General features: G+C 39.4%; 2 protein-coding genes across 6 annotated transcripts in view; one reads left to right on the top strand and one right to left on the bottom strand.

The window, feature by feature from the left end:
* Positions 1 to 18,366, bottom strand: part of CCDC191 (coiled-coil domain containing 191) — a 90,934-nt gene extending 72,568 nt beyond the window's left edge. For 2 of the 4 annotated variants that reach the window (XM_058731351.1, XM_058731354.1), the window contains exons 1-5: positions 18,141 to 18,366; positions 15,990 to 16,028; positions 8,968 to 9,109; positions 5,267 to 5,407; positions 1,121 to 1,299 (exon numbers count right to left, since the gene is read on the bottom strand). In XM_058731351.1, the coding sequence (XP_058587334.1) occupies positions 1,121 to 1,299; positions 5,267 to 5,407; positions 8,968 to 9,109; positions 15,990 to 16,028; positions 18,141 to 18,230 (591 nt within the window). In that variant the 5' untranslated portion in view covers positions 18,231 to 18,366. Of the gene's footprint in view, positions 1 to 1,120; positions 1,300 to 5,266; positions 5,408 to 8,967; positions 9,110 to 15,989; positions 16,029 to 18,140 lie in introns of those variants that run through there. The other 2 variants (XM_058731352.1, XM_058731353.1) reach the window with 2 other exon arrangements.
* Positions 18,367 to 18,486: 120 nt separating this feature from the next.
* The window catches only part of QTRT2 (queuine tRNA-ribosyltransferase accessory subunit 2), a 24,758-nt gene continuing 21,369 nt past the window's right edge, over positions 18,487 to 21,875 (top strand). The window contains exon 1 of one of the 2 annotated variants that reach the window (XM_058731364.1): positions 18,487 to 18,630. The gene's annotated coding sequence lies outside the window, so the exon portion shown is untranslated. The remainder of the gene's footprint in view (positions 18,631 to 21,875) is intronic. The other variant, XM_058731365.1, reaches the window with a different exon arrangement.

Below are 21,875 nucleotides of genomic sequence, written 5' to 3'. Positions count from 1 at the left end.
TCTTAAGCAGCTCCAGTCTCAGCATGGAGTCATACGCAGGGCTCAATCCATGACCTGAGCCCAAATCAAGAGCTGGATGCTCAACCAACGGAACCACCCAGGTGCCCCCTACCCTTTATTCGTTTTTATCATTATTTAAATATATCAATGATTCTGGCTCTTATTTGGAAATCAAAACCATGAATTTCACAGGTATTTCTGAATAAGCACAGTCAATTTTTCAAGCATACTGATTCTGTAGAGGCTTGGCTAACTGTAAGTACAGGAGTGCTCCTTTCCCTCCTAGGTCACTTACCTTTACCCTCACCTTACTCTCCACTTATGAGAAGACAATCTCTTATTAAACCTTCTCTCCTCCCTTTTTTCACAAACCCAAAAGGATCATACTTCTACCCATTTTTCTAATATCTCCAGTGCTGATTAGGCACATCTTAATAATTTAAAACAATCAGAAATTCAGAGTTATAAAAAGGTAGCATAAAATGTATATGCAATTATTTTAGTTCAGTCTTAGTTCTGGACATGTGGAAAAGACTTGGTCATTCTGATTTCCTAAAGTTCCCCTACAAAGAGTGGAGATGCATCTTTTTCCTATAACCCACTATTTATTCCCTTTGAAGAAAAGAAAGTTCCCATATGCCTTTCTAATTCAAAACAGCTGAACTAGATTTAATTCAGATCTGTCCTCCCTTTCAAATTATAATCACAAAATGAGTGAATTTTTCAGTTGTCTGGAAAAGAATTATCATTATAACACTCACTAGAATATTCATGATATTAATATATTGATGTCACAGTTCAAAAACCAAATTCAAGCAAAACCAATCTACATATTTATAATAGAAAATATCACATACAAACTAATATAAAGTTTAGTTCACCACTCCATTGTTCAAAATCAATTGTTCTCTTTTTTGGTTTTCTTAAATTGTTTCCTGTCCTCAGTTTATGAGCATTATTTTTCTTCTGAAGTTCTTATATTTTATTTTTATTCTTTCTAACCAAACCCCAGATGGCACCCTTTTTCATAATAAAGCCTAAGTCTTTATTTAAGCTTATTAAATGTGCTACACAAAGATTGCTTCCTGTTACCCATTTTAATTTTGTTTTTCCCTCCCACCTGCTTATGTCTCATCTCCATGGTAAGGCGAGGATCCTTCTGCTGCTGCTTGTCTTGGTTTCCATTCATTCCAAGATCTTCCAACATTCCAGAATCCACCACTTCTTTATGGAGCAGATGGTCTATAAATTTTTGAACAGTGGTACTTTCCTCTTCTTCCTCCAAATAGCCACATAACTCTGGGGGAGACAGAGCAAGAACAAAAAAAGGGAAAAAAAAATTAGTACAATTTCCATATTTAAATAAATAACCTTGGTATAATAAAAATATAAAGCTGTGGGTGTTTAATAAACAGTAACTGATAATGCCAATTGGGTGAGTACAGCCCTCAGCAATTAACTACCTTCAGCTGAGAGGAAAAATGACGAATCTTCCCTCCCCAAGTCACTAAAGATTCCTTCATTGCCAAACATAAAAGATACTATTTCAGTCTAAACATCCTTGAAGACTCTATTGCTTCTTTTTTACATTTTTTTATTTTAAGTAAGCTCCACGTCCAACATGGGGCTCGAACTCCCGACCTTGAGGTTAAGAGTGATGTGCTCCACCGACTGTGCCAGCCAACTGCCCCGTCCGTTGCTTTTTTTTTTTTCAAATGGTTGTATTGAGGTATAATTGACATACAATAAACTGTAAATATTTAAAGCCTACCATAAGTTTTGACATATACATCTACCAGTAAAACCATCACTAAAACCAAGATAAGGAACATGTCTGTCAGCTCCAAAAGGATCCTCATGCTGATTTGCAAGCTCTTCCTCCCACTCCTCCCCACATTCTCTGTCTTATCCCAGGCAGCCACAGACCTGCTTTCTCACACTATAAATTTACATTTTCTGGAATTTTGTATTAATTAAATCATACACTCTGTACTTTTTTCGTCAGCCTTCTTTTACTCAGCATAATTATTTTTGAGATTCATGTTATATCAATAGTTTATCACTTTTTATTGCTGATTAGTACTCCACTGTATGGGTATACCATGATTTGTTCATTTATTCAGGGATAGACATTTGGGTTGTTTCCAGATTTTGGCTATTACAAATAAAGTTGTTATAAACATGTGTGTACAAGTTTTTGTATGAACATATGCTTTCTTTTCTCTTGGGAAAATGCCTAGGAGTGGAATGGCTTGATCGTATAAGTATCTGTTTAACTTTTTAAAAAACTGTCAAGCTGTTTTTCAGAGTGGTTATACAATTTCACACAATCATCAGCAGTACAGGAATGTTCCGGTTACTCCACATCCTCACCAATACTTGGTGTCATCAGTCTTCGGATACAAGCCATTTTATTAGGTATGTAGTGGTTACTCAAAGTAGTTCTAATTTGCATTTTCTTGATGACTAGGGATAGCGAACATCGTTCTTGTTGATGTTCTGTTTAGTTCCATACATTATTGAAAATGGGGTATGAGGTTTCCAAATAATTTGGAGAATTGTTGAATTATCTATTTCTCCCTTCAACTTTGTCAGTTTTTGCTTCATATATTTTGGGGCTTTTTTGTAGGTGTATGTATGTTTATACTTGTCCCTTTATCATTATAAAACTCCCTTCTTTGTCCCTAATAACAATTTTTTTTTTTTGAGAGAGAGCAAGCACGAGTGGGGGAGGGGCAGAAGGCGAGGGAGAGAGAGACTCTTAAGCAGGCTCCATGCCCCGTGCAGAGCCTGATGCAGGGCTCCATCTCACTACCATGAGATCATGACCTGAGCCTGAAATCGAGTCAGACACTTAACCAACTGAGCCACCCAGTCATCCCTCTAATAACAGTTTTTTTTAATTTATTTTTGAGAGAGAGAGAGAGAGAGAGAGAGAGAGAGCAAGCATGGGAGAGGCAGAGAGAGAGAAAGAAAAAAAGGAGAGAGAAAATCCCAAGTAGGCTCTGCACTGCCAGTACATAGCCTGATGCGGGGCTTGAATTCACAAACTGTGAGATCATGACCTGAACCGAAATCAGGAGTCAGAGGCTTAACCAACTGAGCCACCCAGGTGCCCCAACAATTTTTTTTCTTAAAGTCTATTTTTTCTGATATTACTAAGTTGTTCTCACTTTCTTTTGGTTACTAATTGCACAGTATATCTTTTTCCAGAATTTTACTTTCAATCTATTTGTGTCTTTGAATCTAAATTGTGTAACTTGCAGACAGCATATAGTTCATATTTTAAAATCTTCGTCTTCTATTTGGAGTATTTAATCCATTTACATTAGGTGTAATTCCTGACAAGATATGATTTATATTTGTCATTTTGGTATTTGTTTTTTGTACATCTTATGTAAATGACCTTTGTTAGGTTGAAATTTACCTTCTATTACTAATTTGCTGAGAGTTTTTATTAGGATTGGATGTTAGATTTTGTTAAGTACTTCTGTGTCTATTGAGATAATCACATTAATCAATATTTTTGGTAATATCCTCTTTAATGGCTCCATAATACCTTTGTTCAGTTTTGATCTAAAAAATGAAGAAAACAAAACACTCTACAAGCAAAAGATGTGTGAGGGATGGTATGATACTAGATGAAAATTGCCAGTCTAAGAAATATAACTATATCTATTAGCACCATATGAAAGGAAGTAATAGTTTCACTATATTCCATATATGCTTCAGAATAAATATGAAGTATGGAAATGCCTCACTTTAGTAATGACATTAATAAATTAGAAAACATCCAGAAGGTGGCAACCAGGATAATGAGATTTAGAAATGATGTGACATAAAGAACTGTTGAGAGAACTGGTGTATTTAAGCCAGGAACACTGAAGTATATGAGATCAGATATGATTATATCACCCACAAAACAAACAAACAAACAAACAAACAAACAAACAAACAAACAAACAAACAACAGTTTTCTTGGGAAAGGGAACATGATATTATTTTCTGTTGTACTAAAGGGTAAAAGTTATAGAGGACAAATTCCCAAGAGAGAATGTGTGAGGAGTAGAGCCTCACAACAGGTGAAATGGGCTCCTCCTATCCTGGGAGCTGTAATGGCAGAGTTGTTTTTTTTTTTTTTTTTAATATTTTTAAAAAATGTTTATCTCTTTTTGAGAGAGAGAGACGGAGTGCAAGTGAGGGAGGGGCAGAGAGAGAGGGAGACACAGAATTGGAAACAGGCTCCAGGCTCTGAGCTTTCAGCACAGAGCCTGACACAGGGCTTGAACTCACGAACCGTGAGATCATGACCTGAACCGAAGTTGGATACTCAACCTACTGAGCCACCCAGGCATTCCTCTACTGGCAGAGATTATATCACTCCATGTTAGGGATACTATAGAAGGATCTCTGTCTGAGGGGGTGAAGAGGAGAGATCAGATTAGCTGATCTTGAAGGATTCCTCTAACTTTAAGAGCTCATGACTTTGTGATTCCTGGGCTGGGGATTTTGTTGATTTTGTAGAGCCCTAAACAAGAAAAATGCCGCCAGGTGAGTTTATCCAGGGTGTCTGAGTCACACATGAGGATCTGCCACCACCATCACCAGGCCTACCTTTATGCTGAGGAAAATAATATCAAATTCTGAGTACATTTGAGGAACCCTCACAAACTGGCTCTGTGCACAACAATAAGCTCTCTTATAAAGATACATGAAGCATTTCATAAATATAAAATGATAAAGGAATGTTTAGGGGTTTCTGGGTGGCTCAGTCAGTTAAGTGTCTTGATCTTGGCTCAGATCATGATCTCGCAGTTCATGAGATTGAGCCCTGTGTCAGGCTCTGCGATGACAGTTGGGATTCTCCCTGGCCCTCTTTCTTTGCCTCCCACCCAGGCTTGTGTGCACTCTCTCTCTCAAAAATAGAAAAATTTTTTAAAATGATACAAAAATGTTTAAATGTAGCCCCTATCAAAGTAAGGAGTCATTCAACAATGCATGGGAAGACACTCAAATAGCATGCATTGCTATTATAATCAAAAGAAGAATTACAAACAATACTTTTAATTTGAAAAACACTATGAATTTACTGAGGATATAGGTAAGTAATTTAAATTGAACCAAGAAAAATTAAAGCTAATTATAAAACTAAGCAAAAACACAGAAAAGTCAAATAATATATCATGTATTATTCCAAACAATTAAAAAGATTTCTTAGATACATTTATTAGATGTTAAAGCTTAAAACAATCAGTCAAGTTCTTACCATCAAACCTGTCATATTTCGAATGCCCAGTGGCTTCCGGCACAGAAGGGATATTTGATACCGTGTCTTTAGCATCTTCACCATCACTTGCTAGTTCTTGCTTAAGTTTGGTGTCTAACCAGTCGTTGACTAGCTCCTGAGCTATCAGTGAAACAAAAAATCTTTTTAATATTTCAATTACTTCAGAGACTTTCTTCATTCACTGTTTTCATTCATTCAGTAAATATTAATTGAGCATCTAACGTGTCAAGTACTGTACTAGATGCTGTGAATAGAGCAGCAAACAAAACAGGACAAATAAAACCTATCACCAATGAAGTTTACATTCTAATTGGAGGAGAGAGACAATAAGTAAATCAGAAAAACAGAGCAGGAAAAGGAGAAATGATGTACAAGAAATGGAAGGTAGGTATTGATAGTTTTAAACTGGGGGGAAGGGGTCAAAGAAGGCCTCCTTGAGAAGTCATTTGGGCAAAGAAGAGAAGAAAGTGAAGGAGTGAGCCATATGGACATGTAAGGCAATATTATTCCATGTAGAGGGAAAGCAAGTGCAAAGGCCCCACAGAAGAGAATGTCTAGAGTATTGGAGAAATAGCAAGGAGGCAGTGTAGAAAGGAGTGAGTGAAGGGGGAATGTAGGAGACGAAGTAAAGAGGTAACATGGGGATCAGGTTTAGAGCAGTAGTTCTAGACCAGGGGTGATCCTGCCCCCGAGGAGACATTTGGCAATGTCTACAGCCATTTTTGGTTATCACAACTGGGGTAACAGAGGCCAGGTATGCTGCTAAACATCCAACAATGCACAGGACAGCCCCCACAAAAAAAATTATCTGGCCCAAAACATCCATAGTGCTGAGGTTGAAAATCCCTTGCATAGAAGTAGGCGACACCAATTCAAAGACAATTGCAATAATCTAGGAAAAAAGTGATAGGAGCCCGGACCTAGAGTGGAAGTATTAAAAATGGTCCAATTTTAGAAAGTAATGCTTTGAGGTGGAATTGGTTTGCCGATATATGATATGGGAATTGAGAGAAAGAAATCTATAAGGTTTTTGGCCTAAGCAACTGTAAAAATGGAGATGCCATTTACTGAGACAAGGAAGGCCAAGGGCAAAGCAGGTTTGGAGAGAAGATCAGGGGCTCATTTTTAGACTAGTTTGGTTTGAAATGCTTATGAGACATACAAACAAGAAATGTCAAATAAGAATGTCAAAGAGGCATTGGCTATATCACTCTCGATTTCAGGGAAGAGGTCCAAGATGAAGAAATAAGTGTGGGTGTTGCCAGCATACGGACAGTATTTAAAGCCATAGAAGTGGACAAGATCACCGAAGGAGGAAGATGGATAGAGGACTGGTTCCAGGAATAAACTCTGAACACCTCCAGTGTTTAGGGGCTAAAGAGCTGAAGCAGAAGCAGGAGAGCAGACTAGGAAGGAGAGGCCCATTGAGGTAAGAGGAAAATCAAACAGTGTGACATCCTGGCAGCCAAGTTCCTAGTGATATTCAGAAAATCTTCTTAAATAGATAGGTATGGGAGAAAATGTCTACTTTAGCATGACCTTCATCACTGTCGTCATTATCAGACAGCTCCATGGGTAGGTCAGAGGGCTTTCAAAAAGGAAAAGTATATATTTCACCACTATCTCCATCGTTATTACCATTATCACACAGCTCTGAGAGAATGGAATGTTTATTACATGAAATGATGCCAAAAGGCATTTAATACAGCTAGCAATGCATATCATATGAAACAGAAAAAAATGAATCAAGGTAGTAGAAACTAAGTGTGAAAAGTATACTCGTAACAAATATCACTGGCTTTCAGAGGCAGGAAGAGAAAGGGGACAGATATTTACTGAGTAACCCTGTGTACAGTAATACATGCAGTTATGTGTATAATAATTTATGTGTAGACTAACTCAGATCTGCTAAATGTCATTCATTAGTAAACAGGGATTTACTATGAAGTGCCCCAAAAGAAAAAAGAAAGGGAACTTCTCTTAGAGGGTTCAACTGTAGGAATACCTCATATTGGATCAGAGGCTCTAAGGCTACATTAAGCAGAATTTCTCAAAGAATGTTCCTCAGAACATTGGTTCTTATTGAATATTAACAGATGGTTGATGAGAAAGGAAAAAAGGATACAAACCTTTGAAAACCATGTTCTGTCTGTATACTAGTACTTTCTAATGTGTATCACTAATTCTTCAAGATATGAATATGGACTTCAGGATAAAAAGAGTTTCATGGTAAAGGGAGCTTGGGAAATGGGGTAAGTAAACACTATTTTGTGCATTCCCACTAGTGGATTAGGAGATAGGGTGGGCAAGATGTAGCCTTGCCAATTTCTGAATCAATCTCCTTTCTCCTTCTCCAATACTACCAACCACCAAGATCAAGTGCCATTACAGCTCACCCAGACCACTGCAATAGCCTCCCACTTGTCTCCCTTTTCCCTCCTTTTCTTCCTTATGATCCATTCTTCATATAATTCAAATACTGTGCTGCTAAACCTCTGCTTAAAACCCTTCAATGTCTTCTCATACTCAGAATAAAGTCTAAATTCTTTTCCCAGGCCTATAAGAGCCCTATGTAATATGTCTTCTGCTCACTCCTGCAAGCTCATCTTCATTGGGAAGCTCCGGCCACACTGCTCTTCCTTCAGTTCCTTAAGCACACCAAGCTTGTCTGTACTTCAACTCTTGATGCTGCCTTTCCCTCTGTCTGGGATGCCCTTCCTCCATCACCCCTTGGCTGGCTCCTTCTTATTATTCAGGTGAAAACTTGAATGATTTATCATTACCTAATAATTCTTTCAGTTTTCTTTATTCTTACACTAAAATATATACCCCATGAAAGCAAGAGCTTTGCCTCTCTTGTTCATAACCTGTTCCTCCAGTATCTAAAATAGTACCTGGCTCAGAGTACTAATTGTATATATATATATATATATTGACATGTATATAATATATAAAATAAATATATATTTTGTTACAAATGTATAAATTTTCATTATAAATAAATTATATAGATATACAAATAATCATACACATAAAGGAATAATTATATATATGTTTTTTGAATGAAGACATAATCTGAATAAATGGAGACATAGATAATCCAAATGGAAGCTGGCTTCCAGGAGATGGCCACTCTGACTTTCCTCCTACCTCTGTGGCCTCTCCTTTCCAGTCTTCTTTGCTGGTTCCTCCTGGTCTCTTCATCCCTAAGTGCTGGAGCTTCTCAGAGCATGAGAAACTAAAATACTAAATTCCAGAGGAGTAAATGCTTTGGGAAGGTAGGGAGGTTAGATCAGTTTTAGACTCTCTTCATAAGGAATAAAGTGGATTTACAAACTAGCGGTCAAATTATCTCATAATACTAGATGAAGTTATCATGCTGCCCTCTGTGTAACAGGACTAATACCTTACAGCACTCACCAGTTAGCTGTGCCATATCAAACTGCCTCTGAATGTGGTTCTATTTCAGGAAACAAAATGGGCCTTAAATAGAGCACTACTTGTAACACTGGAGTTTACTCCAGAGTAGATTAGTTTCAGGAAGATAGAAAGACACAAAAATTAACAGCAAGAGAAAGAAAAGCTTCCATTCTGTACTTTGAAATGCATTACAGGTTATGCTTTAATAAATTGTATTCTAAAGAACTGTTAACATTGCAGCAAAAAATGTATTCTCTTACCTTCTGCATAGACTTCATCATGATCCTCTATTTGCTCAGGTGTTTCTAAATCTATGATATGGCTCCAAAGCCTTCTGGATAAATCAGAATTTCTAGCAGAGAATGCTTTTGAAACTGCAAATTCTGAGGCTTTCTCCACCCTCTTCAATATAACAGAAAAAAGAAATCCATTAAGATGACAACAACTTTGTCCAGGGCTAAAGAATTTTTCTCCTGCTCATGGAACTGATTTTCTACCAACTACTAAAATACTTCCATTTTTCCATTTTTGAAGGAACTCTGAGGTGTAAACACCCCAAATAATTTCATTTTTTAAACATGAAATTTACAACAATATTTTGCCAAATTTTAACAGGTATTCACAATGCTTATATTTGAACAAAAGATTATTTAGACTGTAGATAATTTTTGTTTAGAGCATTAGTGATGGGATCCTGACACCTGGATATTTTATTTCAAATAAAAAATAGAATATTTTATTAGCTCCAATGCCACTAGGATTTGCATATGAATATGAACCAGAGGCAGAGTAGCTATACTTCCTTAAATTACTACCCCTGAAATGAACCTCCCATCATATGTTAAACAAACTATAGGCTCAATAAAATTGGGATAGAGTCACTGAACGGTAGTCATCCAGAATGTTTTAATTCAACAGTAAAACGTGGCCCAATTCATGGGATTGGTGGAGGTGGGCAAACTGTGTTCATATTTGCATTTATCTGCACAACAAAAAATAATTTATTTTACAACTAAATCCCTGACTTTCCCCCTCCCCACAGACTTGCTTTCCTCCACACCTGGTAGTAACAATTCCACTTTTTTAGTTTTCAGGATGAAAACCCTATAGTCCTTCTTGAACATAGTCTCTCCCTCTTACCCCACATCCAATTGGTCGGGAAATCTGTTGACTCTATTTTCAAACTATATCCAGCATCTGACCCCTTCTGGTCACCTCTACTGCTATCACCTGGTCCAAGGCACTGCAATTTCCTGACAGGTTTTCTGTGATAGTCTCCCATCACAGCAGATAGTCCCTTTAAAATGAAAGCCATAACGTAACTCCACTCAAAATTCTTAAATTGTTCTTGGGGTGCCTGGGCGGCTCAGTCGGTTGAGCATCCGACTTCAACTCGGGTTGTGATCTCGCGGTTTGTGGGTTCGAGCTCCACATCAGGCTCTGTGCTGACAGCTCGGAGCCTGGAGCCTGCTGTGGATTCTGTGTCTCCCTCACTTTCTGCCCCTCCCCCACTCGTGCTCTCTCTGAAATAAATAAACATTAAAAAAAAAAAAAAAAAAACCCTCTTCAATTGTTCTGTATTTTACTCAGAGTAAAAGGCAAAGTCCTTCCAATGCGCTTCATGGTCCTGTACCATGAGGCCCTTGGTGAGCTCTCCAACCTTCTTGTTTGCTACATCCCATTGCTCACTCAACTTCAGCCACAGTGATCTACTGGTTCATTCCTCTTCACATATGCCAAGCATGGTCCCACCTCAGGGCCTTTGCACTTGTTCCCCCTCTGCTGAACTGCTCTCCCTCGATAGCCAAACAACTCTTTCCCTTGCCTCCTCAAGTCTTTACTCAAATATCACCTTCATCCTAAGTCCTTCTCGAACTACACTACATGAAAGGAAGGCAACCACCCTCCTTGTGGCTCTCCCTATTCTCCTTCTCTGCTCTTTCTCTGTAGCACTTATGACCTTATATTTTACCATTTATTGTCTCCCCTAAGTAGAATGTGAGCAGACATTTTGTCCTTTTCATGCATGAAACCCCCAGTACGTGTAACAGATGCCCCATAAATGTTTGTTGAAAAAAGGAATACATGCAGGATTTATTTTAAAAAGCTAAACTTTCCCAAAGTTTATATTGTTGCCTGACCTATTTTGGAAATGACTTTTCCTCTTGCTCTTCATGGAAAAACTGGTAGTACCTCTGCCAAAATTTGCCAGGGACTTTACCTTTTAAATTCTCAAGGATTTCATATATTAAGTTTGAATTAGAAACAGAGGAATAAAACTGAAAAGCCAAAGGTAATTTGAAAAAGATGTGGAAAATAGAACACACAGGAAAAGATAGGAATCAGAAGAAAACACGATCTAATCAGGGTTAAAATAAAGAAAATATCATTCACTCATTATAAGGTCACTCGGGAGAGATCTGTTTCCCACATTATTTCTTGGTCTCTGATGTGCCCAAATTTATGATGGTCAATATGCCATTCAGTAGATGGTCACAATTCGCTGGGCATATATTCCTTCCCTTTAAGGTTTTAACATTCTAAGACAGCATGATGAATTTCACATATTCTGTAGGTGTGTATATGCTATATACATATATATGTAAATAATGTGCAAATAAAATAGATCAACTTTCAGTTTTTAAACCAACATTCACAAACAAAAAGTAAACAAACCCAGATCATAGACTCAGTTCCTCAGGCTATGAATGAAAGAAAGAACTCTGTATGGTATGTCATCTCATGTGAGTTAGAATTTGTACAGATTCTTATCAAAGGAGGTAGAGAACTTGGAGATGGGGAAGACTGATTTGGGTACTAAAGAAGGGCACAGACCGATAACTTACAAGGAAGGGAGTAAAGAGAAATGTCTGCTCAGCTCTGACAAAGCAAGTGTTTGGGATATCACTTAAAATGAAAATTTGGGGAAAAAATAGATGATACTAAGGATTAGAAATTGTCTGTATTCCTTGTTTAAAATATTACATCTTTACCATTTCTTTCAAAATAAATATGTGAGAAATGGAAGAGGTTTATCTTAAGTTATATTTCACTAAAACAAACAGTGTCAACTTAACAACTTCTTTTTTTTTTTTATTTTTTTTTAACATTTATTTATTTTTTGAGACAGAGAGAGACAGAGCATGAACGGGGGAGGGGCAGAGAGAGAGGGAGACACAGAATCGGAAGCAGGCTCCAGGCTCTGGGCCATCAGCCCAGAGCCTGACGCGGGGCTCTAACTCACCGCAAGATCGTGACCTGAGCTGAAGTCGGACGCTCAACCGACTGAGCCACCCAGGCGCCCCAACAACTTATTCTTTAAGTAAGTTGGTTGAAGGCTTGAAGGCGAGCTTCGTTCCTACTACCTTAGTGGACGTTAAGGGGAAAACAAAACTAAAAGTGACTTTTCAGAGAGTTCACTTTCATCTACCTATCTATTTTTTCATATGCCATGTGTGCAAGAAAAAACTCATAGTTCTGAAGTAACACAGGGTGATTACATAGAAAACCTGAAAACCTGAACAGAGTTACAAAGTTACTCAGTAATTATGTTACATGCAAGTATATAATTTGTAAAGGAACTATCTCAATTATTCCCATGATCTTATAAATGCTCAATATGAGCTCCTCATGTCCCACAGCACACATCAATCCCATTGTCCACCCAATGGCAGAAACAACAGCTACAATGGACTCCAATTTCCTCAACGTTGGGAGGTACAAGCACAAGATTCTTAATATACCCTCAAGTACAAACTGCATGTTTATATATAATAGTTTCAGGAGTAAGATATTTTTGAAACTGCCCAATTCTTTTTTCATCACTCTGTATATAAGCAAATGCTTGATGCTGTTTCTGTTGTGTATGAATGCCAAAATAATTCCAAAGAAAAAAGTATTAGATAAAATGGGATTAGGCGGTTGAGGTGGGTGAGGGGAAGCTATTCACTGAGAGGTGCATCTCAAGCTGAGCTTTAAGGGAAGGATCTGGATTGACCGCCCCTCCCCCCACACACACACCAGAGAGGAATGATATTCCAGGCTGGTGGGGAGGGGGGAGATCAGTGTAAGTCAAAGTGAAGGTAAGATAGATGGGAAGGAGACCAGCCTGACAGGAGTCACACAGAGTATCAGCAAAGGGGCTGTTACAGGTTGACTGATATTACAGGTAGATTGACAGAGAGACTTAAACACCCATCTAGAATTTACAGAGCTTCATTGGATGGTATGCAGAATCACTGAAGGTTCAAGAATAGAGAATCAATGAAAACGTTTAGAAAGCTTAAGTATCAAAGTAACAGAATGCACAGGAGTAAAAAAATGAGTCAGTGTATCAAATCAGGATGAGGATAAATTATAAATCATAGTGAACTGTTGGCATTTTGGGTGAGCTCCCCTAGAACTTACAGTTCTACTCAAGCATCTGCCTAAGTGACTTCAACATCTCTGAGGAAGACTCACCAACATTTCAGCCTCAGAGTTTGCTTGATCTATATTCCAATGGCCTTCCTCTCAATTGTACTTCAGCAAGCTACTGACATGGTCATCCTGCACTACATCACACAGAATTTTCCACTGTTCAGCCCCAAAACTGATAACCCCTTTCCCCTCATCAGCCTCCTGTCCGCTGGCCTCTTTTGCTCCCCCTCTTCCACTAGATTGGTGTTGCACCTAAACAAGTCCTTAGTCACTATATGTCTTCTCCTCCCAACTTAGGAGTCCTTTAAAAGGTCCTCTCCTTCCTACTCTGCATGGATATTCAGCTACTGTCTTACATAAGCCTCAAATCTCTTGTATCTTTGTCTCTCCAATGAGAATTTTTAAGTCTGGATCAATCTGATCTGTCAATTTTTGGTATCACATAAGATTTTAGTTACCTGCTTTAGCCAAGCCCCCAGTGCTGCCTGGTGATCTTTTCTGTTCTGAAGAAAGCCCTTTCTCAAACTTCACTATGCTCCACACCCTTTCCAGATACCTCTTCCCCCTTCTTCCATGTAACAAGGTCTAAGCTGATTTTGAGACGGTGGTCCACTTAAGGGGATTTGAAGTCTTAGGTCCGGAGGTTGTAACTGTTTAGGGTACATCCAGAGTTGGGATACAGTAGGGAACAAAATTAGAGAAGAAGACAGGAATGAACAGAAAAATAATAGGAGAAGCAAGAGAAGACTGTTACAAAAAGATAAGGAGAGGATTTCTAGAATAAAAAAAGTGATAACTGTATCAAACAAATCTTACAAAGTTTGAGAATGAAGAAGATAACAGAGGATTGATCAGGAAGTCATTTATAAGAACCATTTCTGTGGTGAGAAACAGAAACAGGGAAGGAAATTACTGTAGACACCAGAGGATAATAAAAATGAAAGGGCAGGGAGTCTAGGCTATACACCCAAAGACACTAGGTAACAACAAGATGTACCACAATCAGAATGGAATGCAGGGTCAAGTAAGGACTTACTGGGGGTTTCTCTGAGATGGAAGATTTGAGGGCATAACTGAGAGCAACTGCACAAGTTTTAGAAGAATGATAAAAGATCTAACTGATGAAGCTGTCAACCGCATAAAAGAGGAAAATGGTGCAGAAAGTCAGAGCACAATTTTATCCTTCTGTGTCACTTAAATCTTCCCCTCTGGAGGAGACGGTAACTAAATGTGCAACTAAGCCCTGCAGGGGTCTGGCACTGAACTCTCAGCACTGACATGTAAACTAAGTAAGCCTAGTATGAGGCTGAGGAGTGGGCTTCCCAGAGGCTAGCCTCCACAATGGCAGGTCCATTTTAGCTGTCTTCTAAGTCAGACCTTCCACAGGAGCCAGCAGGCCTTCTCTGGCCCATCTATATTAGTGTCCCCCACCACATGGTTCCATTACATCTTTAATTCTCCCAACAGTTTTAAGTTGTTTAACCCCTGCTGGACTATTAACTCTGGGAAGGCAGAGAGTACCTGCCCCAAGCACTATTTTATCTTCAGTGTCCAACAGAGTGCACTGGTATCTAGAAGGCACTTCATAAATACTGTCTGGATAAATAACATTGATTACATCTAGCCTAGGTTCCATCTGGCCTGGTGCTCATAATGCCTGTCAATTTAGGTAAGTAATAGCTCTTCAAAATACTACCAGGCAGAATGATATTTTCCCAGGAAAATGCTGCATGACTTTGAAACATATGCTGCACAAATGAATTGAGTATGGCAAGTTGCCAAGCTGACACTCAGAGGCAGGCACCTGAAGTAGTTTAATGGTACTTTCAACTTAAATGGTACTTGCATTCAAAAATATACATTTCAGGCCTGGAAGAGTGCTCAGAAAGTTACCTAATCCAATCCCCTCATCATAGAATGCTCAAACATATTCTTCATTAGTCTAACATTAAGTGGCCATTTAGAATCCACTTGAATACCTCCAATGATAGAAAATACGTCTCTTTGGGGTGCCTGGGTGGCTCAGTCGGTTGAGCCTCCGACTTTTGCTCAGGTCATGATCTCCCGGTTCGTGAGTTCGAGCCCCATGTTGGACTCTGTGCTGACAGCTGGGAGCCTGGAGCCTGCTTTGGATTCTGTGTCTCCCTCTCTGCCCCTCCCCTGCTCATGCTCTGTCTCTGTCCCTCTCTCAAAAATAAATAAACATTAAAAAACAAAAAAGAAAACACATCTCTTTAGGAGAATGCCCTCTCCATGTTTGGATCCCTCCAGTCATTAGAAAATTCTTATGATGCATGCATAGCTTTCACCTAATTCATTGGTCCCATAGGTCAATGTAACTACAGGACAGTCTTTCCAATATCTTAGGAAGGCTGCCACATCCTCTCTTACAGCTTCTTACGTGATCCTCACAGCATTTGAAAGAGTATGTCTATATTCATTTTCTTGTCATTCACACTTTCATGAGAAGCAACAGAATGAAAAAAAGTACTAAAGAATATAAAACTAAAGCAACAGGGGTGCCTGGGTGGCTCAGTCAGTTAAGCATCCGACTTTGGCTCAGGTTGTGATCTCACAGCTTGTGAGTTTGGGCCCTACATCAGGCTCTGTGCTGACAGCTTAAAGCCTGGAGCCTGCTTCGAATTCTGTGTCTCCCTCTCTCTCTGCTCCTCCCCCACTCATGCTCTTATCTCTCTCTCCTTCAAAAATAAATTAAAACATTAAAAATTTAAAAAAAAAACACAACTAAGGCAACGTAGTTAACATGAGAATAAAAACTGCAAAATGGAGATTAGTATTCCTTTCCATCTGATTATGTCTGACTCTTAACTCTCTTCCTATCCTAACTGTGCAATATCCTTACCTTAATCCAGTGCTCCACATTGTCAGGGTCAAAGGCAGGCTGTAGATAATATGTACAGAATATTAATACACAGCAATAACTTTATCAACTTTGCCTTTTTAATCTATCCTTCTGACTAAAGCATATGGAAAAGTGTCCTTTTTCTTTCCTCAAGGCATTTCATTAGCAAGTTAAGCAAGAAAAGAACACAGAGATGGTCAGAGGAAAAAACACGGAGCCTTCTCTGGGACATCTTCTGTTTTTGTCTCCTGCCTAGGCCCACCTGGAGATTCTGATTTAATTGGTCTGGAATAGGCCCCAGGTGTCAGTATTTTTTTTTTTTTTAAAGCTCTCCAGAACCAAAATAGAGGAATGATAGATATGATCATATCTTATAAAAACCCAAACAAGCGCCAATTCATGAGCCAAATCATTCAAATATCATGGAAGCAAATCTGCTTGGAGAAGGGTATGCCCCTTTCCCTGGGCCCCTCTTTTCAAGAATGACCTGTAGCCAGGGGCTTTCCTATCTTACCTACAGCAGGAATATTATTTGGTCCAAAAAGAACTAGGGAGAGGAGACGGTGCATATCATGAGGGATAAGCAATCTTCTACTGTTTTACAAAGCAGAAAATGAAGTAAAGATCACAAATATTTTTACCCATGTCAGTCAGATATCAATATGAAATTAGAAACCAGACCAGTAAGACACTTCCTTTCTTCACTTTCTGTAACTCTTAGAAGCTTGTAGAATTCCCTCTAATAGTCACTTAACAAATAGAGGTAAGTATTTGCTTTGCTAATAATTCAGGTGGGTCTTTAAATAAAGAAGGGAATATCTCAACTAACATACTGTCACACACAGGAAGGAAAGGTATAATACTCTCTCACATAATACGTCACCTTCACAGCACCTCAAGATAACTAATCAACGCAGCTGGACAACTGAGTGGCTTTTTCACTGCAACAAAGAGCTGATGCTATTAAAACAACTGAACCTCAAGAAGCTCTCGTGCTTTTACGTTTTTATCCTCCAGGCATTTACAATGAGCACTGGCAGCAAAAATCCTTCCTTTTTGGAGTCTTAAGAAATTGACCCAAATTTTTACCTTTCATAATCAAGTCTATACCAATAACCTATTTGAGATCCAATCTATTGTGAAACTACTACATTACAATATGAGCAGACTCTGTTTCCAAGGCTCTCTAATCCTCCTACCTCCACCCTCCCGTATTCTGGGCAAGATACTCACCAAGTGGACTACGTCCGGTGCATTATTTAGCTAGTATATTTAAAATAAACTGCAAGCTCAATTGCCTAGAGCCCTAAGAAAGGTCACGTTGTCTATAGAATATATTTTTTTAAGAAAGTGTAACTTGAGGGTGAAAACAGCTGGTGAAACTGCTCAGGAGCCGAAAGCTGAGAAGCCACTCCATTTTAGTACTCTCACATTTAAAGCATTTATTTTTGTGACTGTTAAAAAGGTAGTCTGTGGACGGCACACACCGTGTGACTGCGACTTTGCACATGGCATTTGCGTATGCTTCAAGTTTAAAATGGGGTTATCAGTTATCCATGTCTTTGGATGCTAATGCATCCAAGGAGGTAACAGATATAAAAAGGAATTATTTTTCTGAATGTTGGTGAATTCAGAAATTTTTAAGTGAATCAAGTATTGGTCTGTCCAATATCCACTTGCATTCTTGAGTTCATTTTTGATAATTTATGTAAAATTAGAAGGGGAGGACTCTGAGGCGTAGGACTTAACGTGAAGACTTTCCCCTTCCAATACAGATCTAAAATTGGAACCCCTTTTTTTAAAACAATGAAATGTGTGGGAACTTCCCTAAAATTGTGGGCGTGGGAATGGGAGGCGAGGGAATTGGCGAATTCTCTTCACCCGGATGGGTGCTACCAGACCTCTCCGGTTTGTGAAAAGCATTTGATGGAAACAGTTCTTTCACGGTACTGCCCATCAAAGCCAAAAGGTACCTAGACCCCAAAGTTCATAGGCCCCCTTCCCCAGGGCAATGTTGGCTCCAGGGCAGTCAAGGCAAGGGGGAGCCAAGTAAGGATGCCCCTGGGGGAAGAAGGAGGAAGCGCAGCCCGGCTCGGCTGCCCACGGGGTCGGTCCCCGCACCCCCCAGAGCTCCCGATTGGGATGGATCACCTTGGGACTCGGCTTCCTGGTAAATTGTTTCCAGCGATTCGGCCCCGTCCTCTTCCTTGAAGAGGACATATCCTGGGGCGCCAGCAGCATTTTCCAGGTTCAGGCCCGGACCAAGGCAAAGCTGGAAAGACCGCTCCGTTGCCAAGGCTGCTTCCGGGTCTCCCTGGGAGTTGTAGTTCCTCCGCCCGCAAAGAAGGCAGGCGTGGGGCGCCGTCGAACTACCACTCCCAGGAGGCTGTGCGCAGGCGGAACAAGTTAGGTCGGTAACCCATGGCAACGGCAGCCGTCCCGCGGCCTCACAGTCACCGGAGCTCGTTTTAATATTACCTTTGCCTTTTACTGGCGCCCGGTGATGACGCAGTGCTTCCTGATTGGCTCTACATCGGAGGCGGTGGTTCAGGGGTCCGAGAATCCTGCAAGCCGGACACGTGGTAACGAACTGCGAGGAGTTTGAGGGGTCTCAAGGCCAAAAAAGTTGGGAGTTGTGCAGGTAAGTCCCCCCTTTCCCTGAAAGAATGGGGGCTACTGCGGGTGGTTGAGTCGCGTCGCCCCCAGAGGCTCGCTGATTGTGTTGCAGTAACTGTAGTTGTACTTCTGTCATGTCGCTCCTTCCCTTTTCTGGCTCTTCTGATGGATCTTGGCTTCTCTAAATCCAGATTCTCCCAAATCCTGTAAGCTTCACTTCATCTCTGAGAGAAAAGGGCCTCCTTTCGACTGCCCTCTGCTCAAGAATGAAGTTCTCAGCCGGAAATGTTTCCTGGACGGCACAGGGTACTTGGGAGGGTTGGGAAGATCTCGAATCCTTGAGCTCAGGGCTTCGCGAGGTCTGAGGCCACTGGAGGCATGGAGTGAAGAAAAATCCATCCTTACTGATTGAACTTAGACGTACCCGGAGACGTTACCCTCTAGGATACATGGGTTCATACAGGCAGGGTGGTAGGCTTACAATGGGAGCTTTGAACCCTGCTTTGTGGCTGACCTCAGGCAACCTGTTTAAAACAGCGCGGACCCTTCATTAACTCATCGGCAAACTAGGAGTGATAGTACCTAACTCACTGGAGCGTTGTAATGATGAAAAATCAACATAAACATAGCGCTTTGCCAGGAAACATAATGTAAAGTAGATTAGAGATGGTGGAAATGAGAATAGGGGAGCTGTGTCCTCAGACTTTTGCAGAGATCATAGGGCCTGCTCTGTAACTTGAGTGCCTGTCACAAGGGTGATGGTTGAATAAATTGTGTCACATCCAAACTATGTAATATCATGAAGTAGTTATTTTAAAAGAGTAAGTTAATTCTGTGTCTCTTCTTCAGGAAAGATACCCATTTTCTCCTGGGAGAAAAGCAAATTGCAGAGAAATGCATACAGTGTAGTGTATTTCCATTTTTTATAAAAAACATCCACTCCCATCTATGAGTACGTTTAAATGTTCTTATGAGTATGGAGAAAGGTTGCAGAGGCTGGGAGAATGGATAAAGGAAGAGAAGGGAAAACAAGGACAATAATAAGAACACTATAGCAAAATGGAAAATAGGACTATAAAATTGCATCGTAACATTACAGTTAATGTGTGAACATTGCACATGAGTATGGACAAGATGGGACTCCTAATAGGCTACCAGCCTGTTAGAGTACAACATCTAAAGCCAGACTTCGGTGATTTAAGTACTGGCTCTGCCACTTTGCAAATGGTGACTCCGTTAGCCTTCAGTTTTCTCATGTGTAAAATGCATTTAATAATCACATCTGTCTTATGAGGTTGATATGATGGTACATTTTATCAGGGTTAATATGTAAAGGACAGTGTATGCCCAGTAAATGTTATTTACTGAAGTTACTATGTGAAATTGTTATCTTATATTGTGATTCCTGACATATTTCGGTTTACTTCTACCATCTTATTTTGTGTTTTCTATTTTTGATGAGCTTTTTGGTCTCATCTCTTTTTTGCCTTTTATTTATAGCAACCAATTTTTCTTTATCATCTCCCATCCTTCCCCAGTGAGTTCAGAAATTATGCATTCTGTCATTAATCTTTTAATGGTTACTTAAAAAATTTTTAACACACATACTTAACAGTTTTACATTATTCATTATCTCTCCCCTCCTCCCAAATTGTGTAAGGATTTTAGGGTACTTTTCCTCTGAATAGTCTCTGTCTCATCTTCTGTTACTGTTTTCTAGAATTTTAAAGCCTATCATTTCTGTGTGTCTTTCTGAGTCAAGTCAGCACACCATATTGTTTGGAAGTCCTTCAGAATTTTTTCTAGGCATATACAAACATTTTAGAGTGTATGTGTACATATGTGTTTATAAATATGTATGCAATTTTTCTTTAACAAAAATATGTACTCACCTAAGCTTGTCTAAGCGTATTGCAGTCATCTGTCCATGACAGTCTGTAGAAAATTCATCTAATACACATTTAGAAATCCCTTCTCTCCTGAAGGAATGCTAGCGGTGGAGGGTGGTGTGGGGAATGTGTGGCCCTGGAAGCATTAGGACTGGTATAGTACTGCCAGAGGTGTGGGGAATTTTTGTTAGCCCTTGTGAAGGCACAGATCCATTGACAGCTTATCAGTTGTCCTTAAAGCCATAAAGGTTTTTCCTTGAATCATTTCCAAATGGTTTTTATAATGGTTTTTCCTTAAGACTTTCCCAGGAACTCTGTAGAAGTGAAGTGTGAATGTATATTTAGAAAAGCATCACACCACAAATCTTAGAAGATTCCTACAGTGAGTGACCCACACGGAAAGGGTGATGAAGGCAAATAAAAAGCAGTTGATATTTTGGAGTCTGTTGGTTTGTTTCTTGAGAAATTTGCTTGGTTTGGTGGATTATATCCCTCCCAAAGCATTTTTTAAAAACATATATATGGGCGCGCCTGGGTGGCTCAGTCGATTAAGCGTCCGACTTCGGCTCAGGTCATGATCTCACGGTCCATGAGTTCAAACCCCATGTCGGGCTCTGTGCTGACAGCTCAGAGCCTGGAGCCCATTTCAGATTCTGTGTCTCCCTCTCTCTCTGCCCCTCCCCTGTTCATGCTCTGTCTCTCTCTGTCTCAAAAATAAATAAACGTTAAAAAAAAATAAAAACATATATATGAACATGTATATGTGTGTATTTGTATTTACATTACTCCATAATAAAAACTTTTTGTATTTGAGCCCCTAGAAAAAGGATGCACTTATAAAAATTACCATAAACTGAACAGTGAAAAGGAAGGTGTGGTTCTTTTTCTTCCAGCTCTGGACAAAGTTGTGTGTTATTTTTTTAAATGTTGATTTCCAGCTGAAGGTCATTCTCTAATGCTTTCTTTAGAATTCTTAATATTTGTATCCATTCTCACAATACAGAGAATCACTGACAATAGCAGTTTTATCTATTACAATACTTTTTCTTAAATGTAGCTGTCTACTTTTCCTTGTTTACTTTTTTCTTTGGTGACATGTCGATTTTTGATCATTAGGATGGGTGGACAAGATCAGGCTCCAGGGTTTGCCACACAAAAGGACCAGGGACTAGTCGCCAAGATCCCTGATAAAAGTAGTGCTAAATTGCTTATGAATTGCATATATGCTCCATGTGATTTCTCACCTCTATTTGGACGCAATATAAGAACAAATTGGGAGATAATCTCACCTCTCAGAGATTATCTCTGTTTATCTTTTGATGTATATTGTTCCATGTAGTTTAATAAACACCAGGATGCTGATTTGGAATGTGCCTTCTTC

This window comes from Neofelis nebulosa, chromosome 5 (assembly GCF_028018385.1).
Source record: "Neofelis nebulosa isolate mNeoNeb1 chromosome 5, mNeoNeb1.pri, whole genome shotgun sequence".
In the NCBI taxonomy this organism is placed as follows: Eukaryota; Metazoa; Chordata; class Mammalia; order Carnivora; family Felidae; genus Neofelis; species Neofelis nebulosa.
This window is presented reverse-complemented; position numbering and strand designations above follow the sequence as displayed.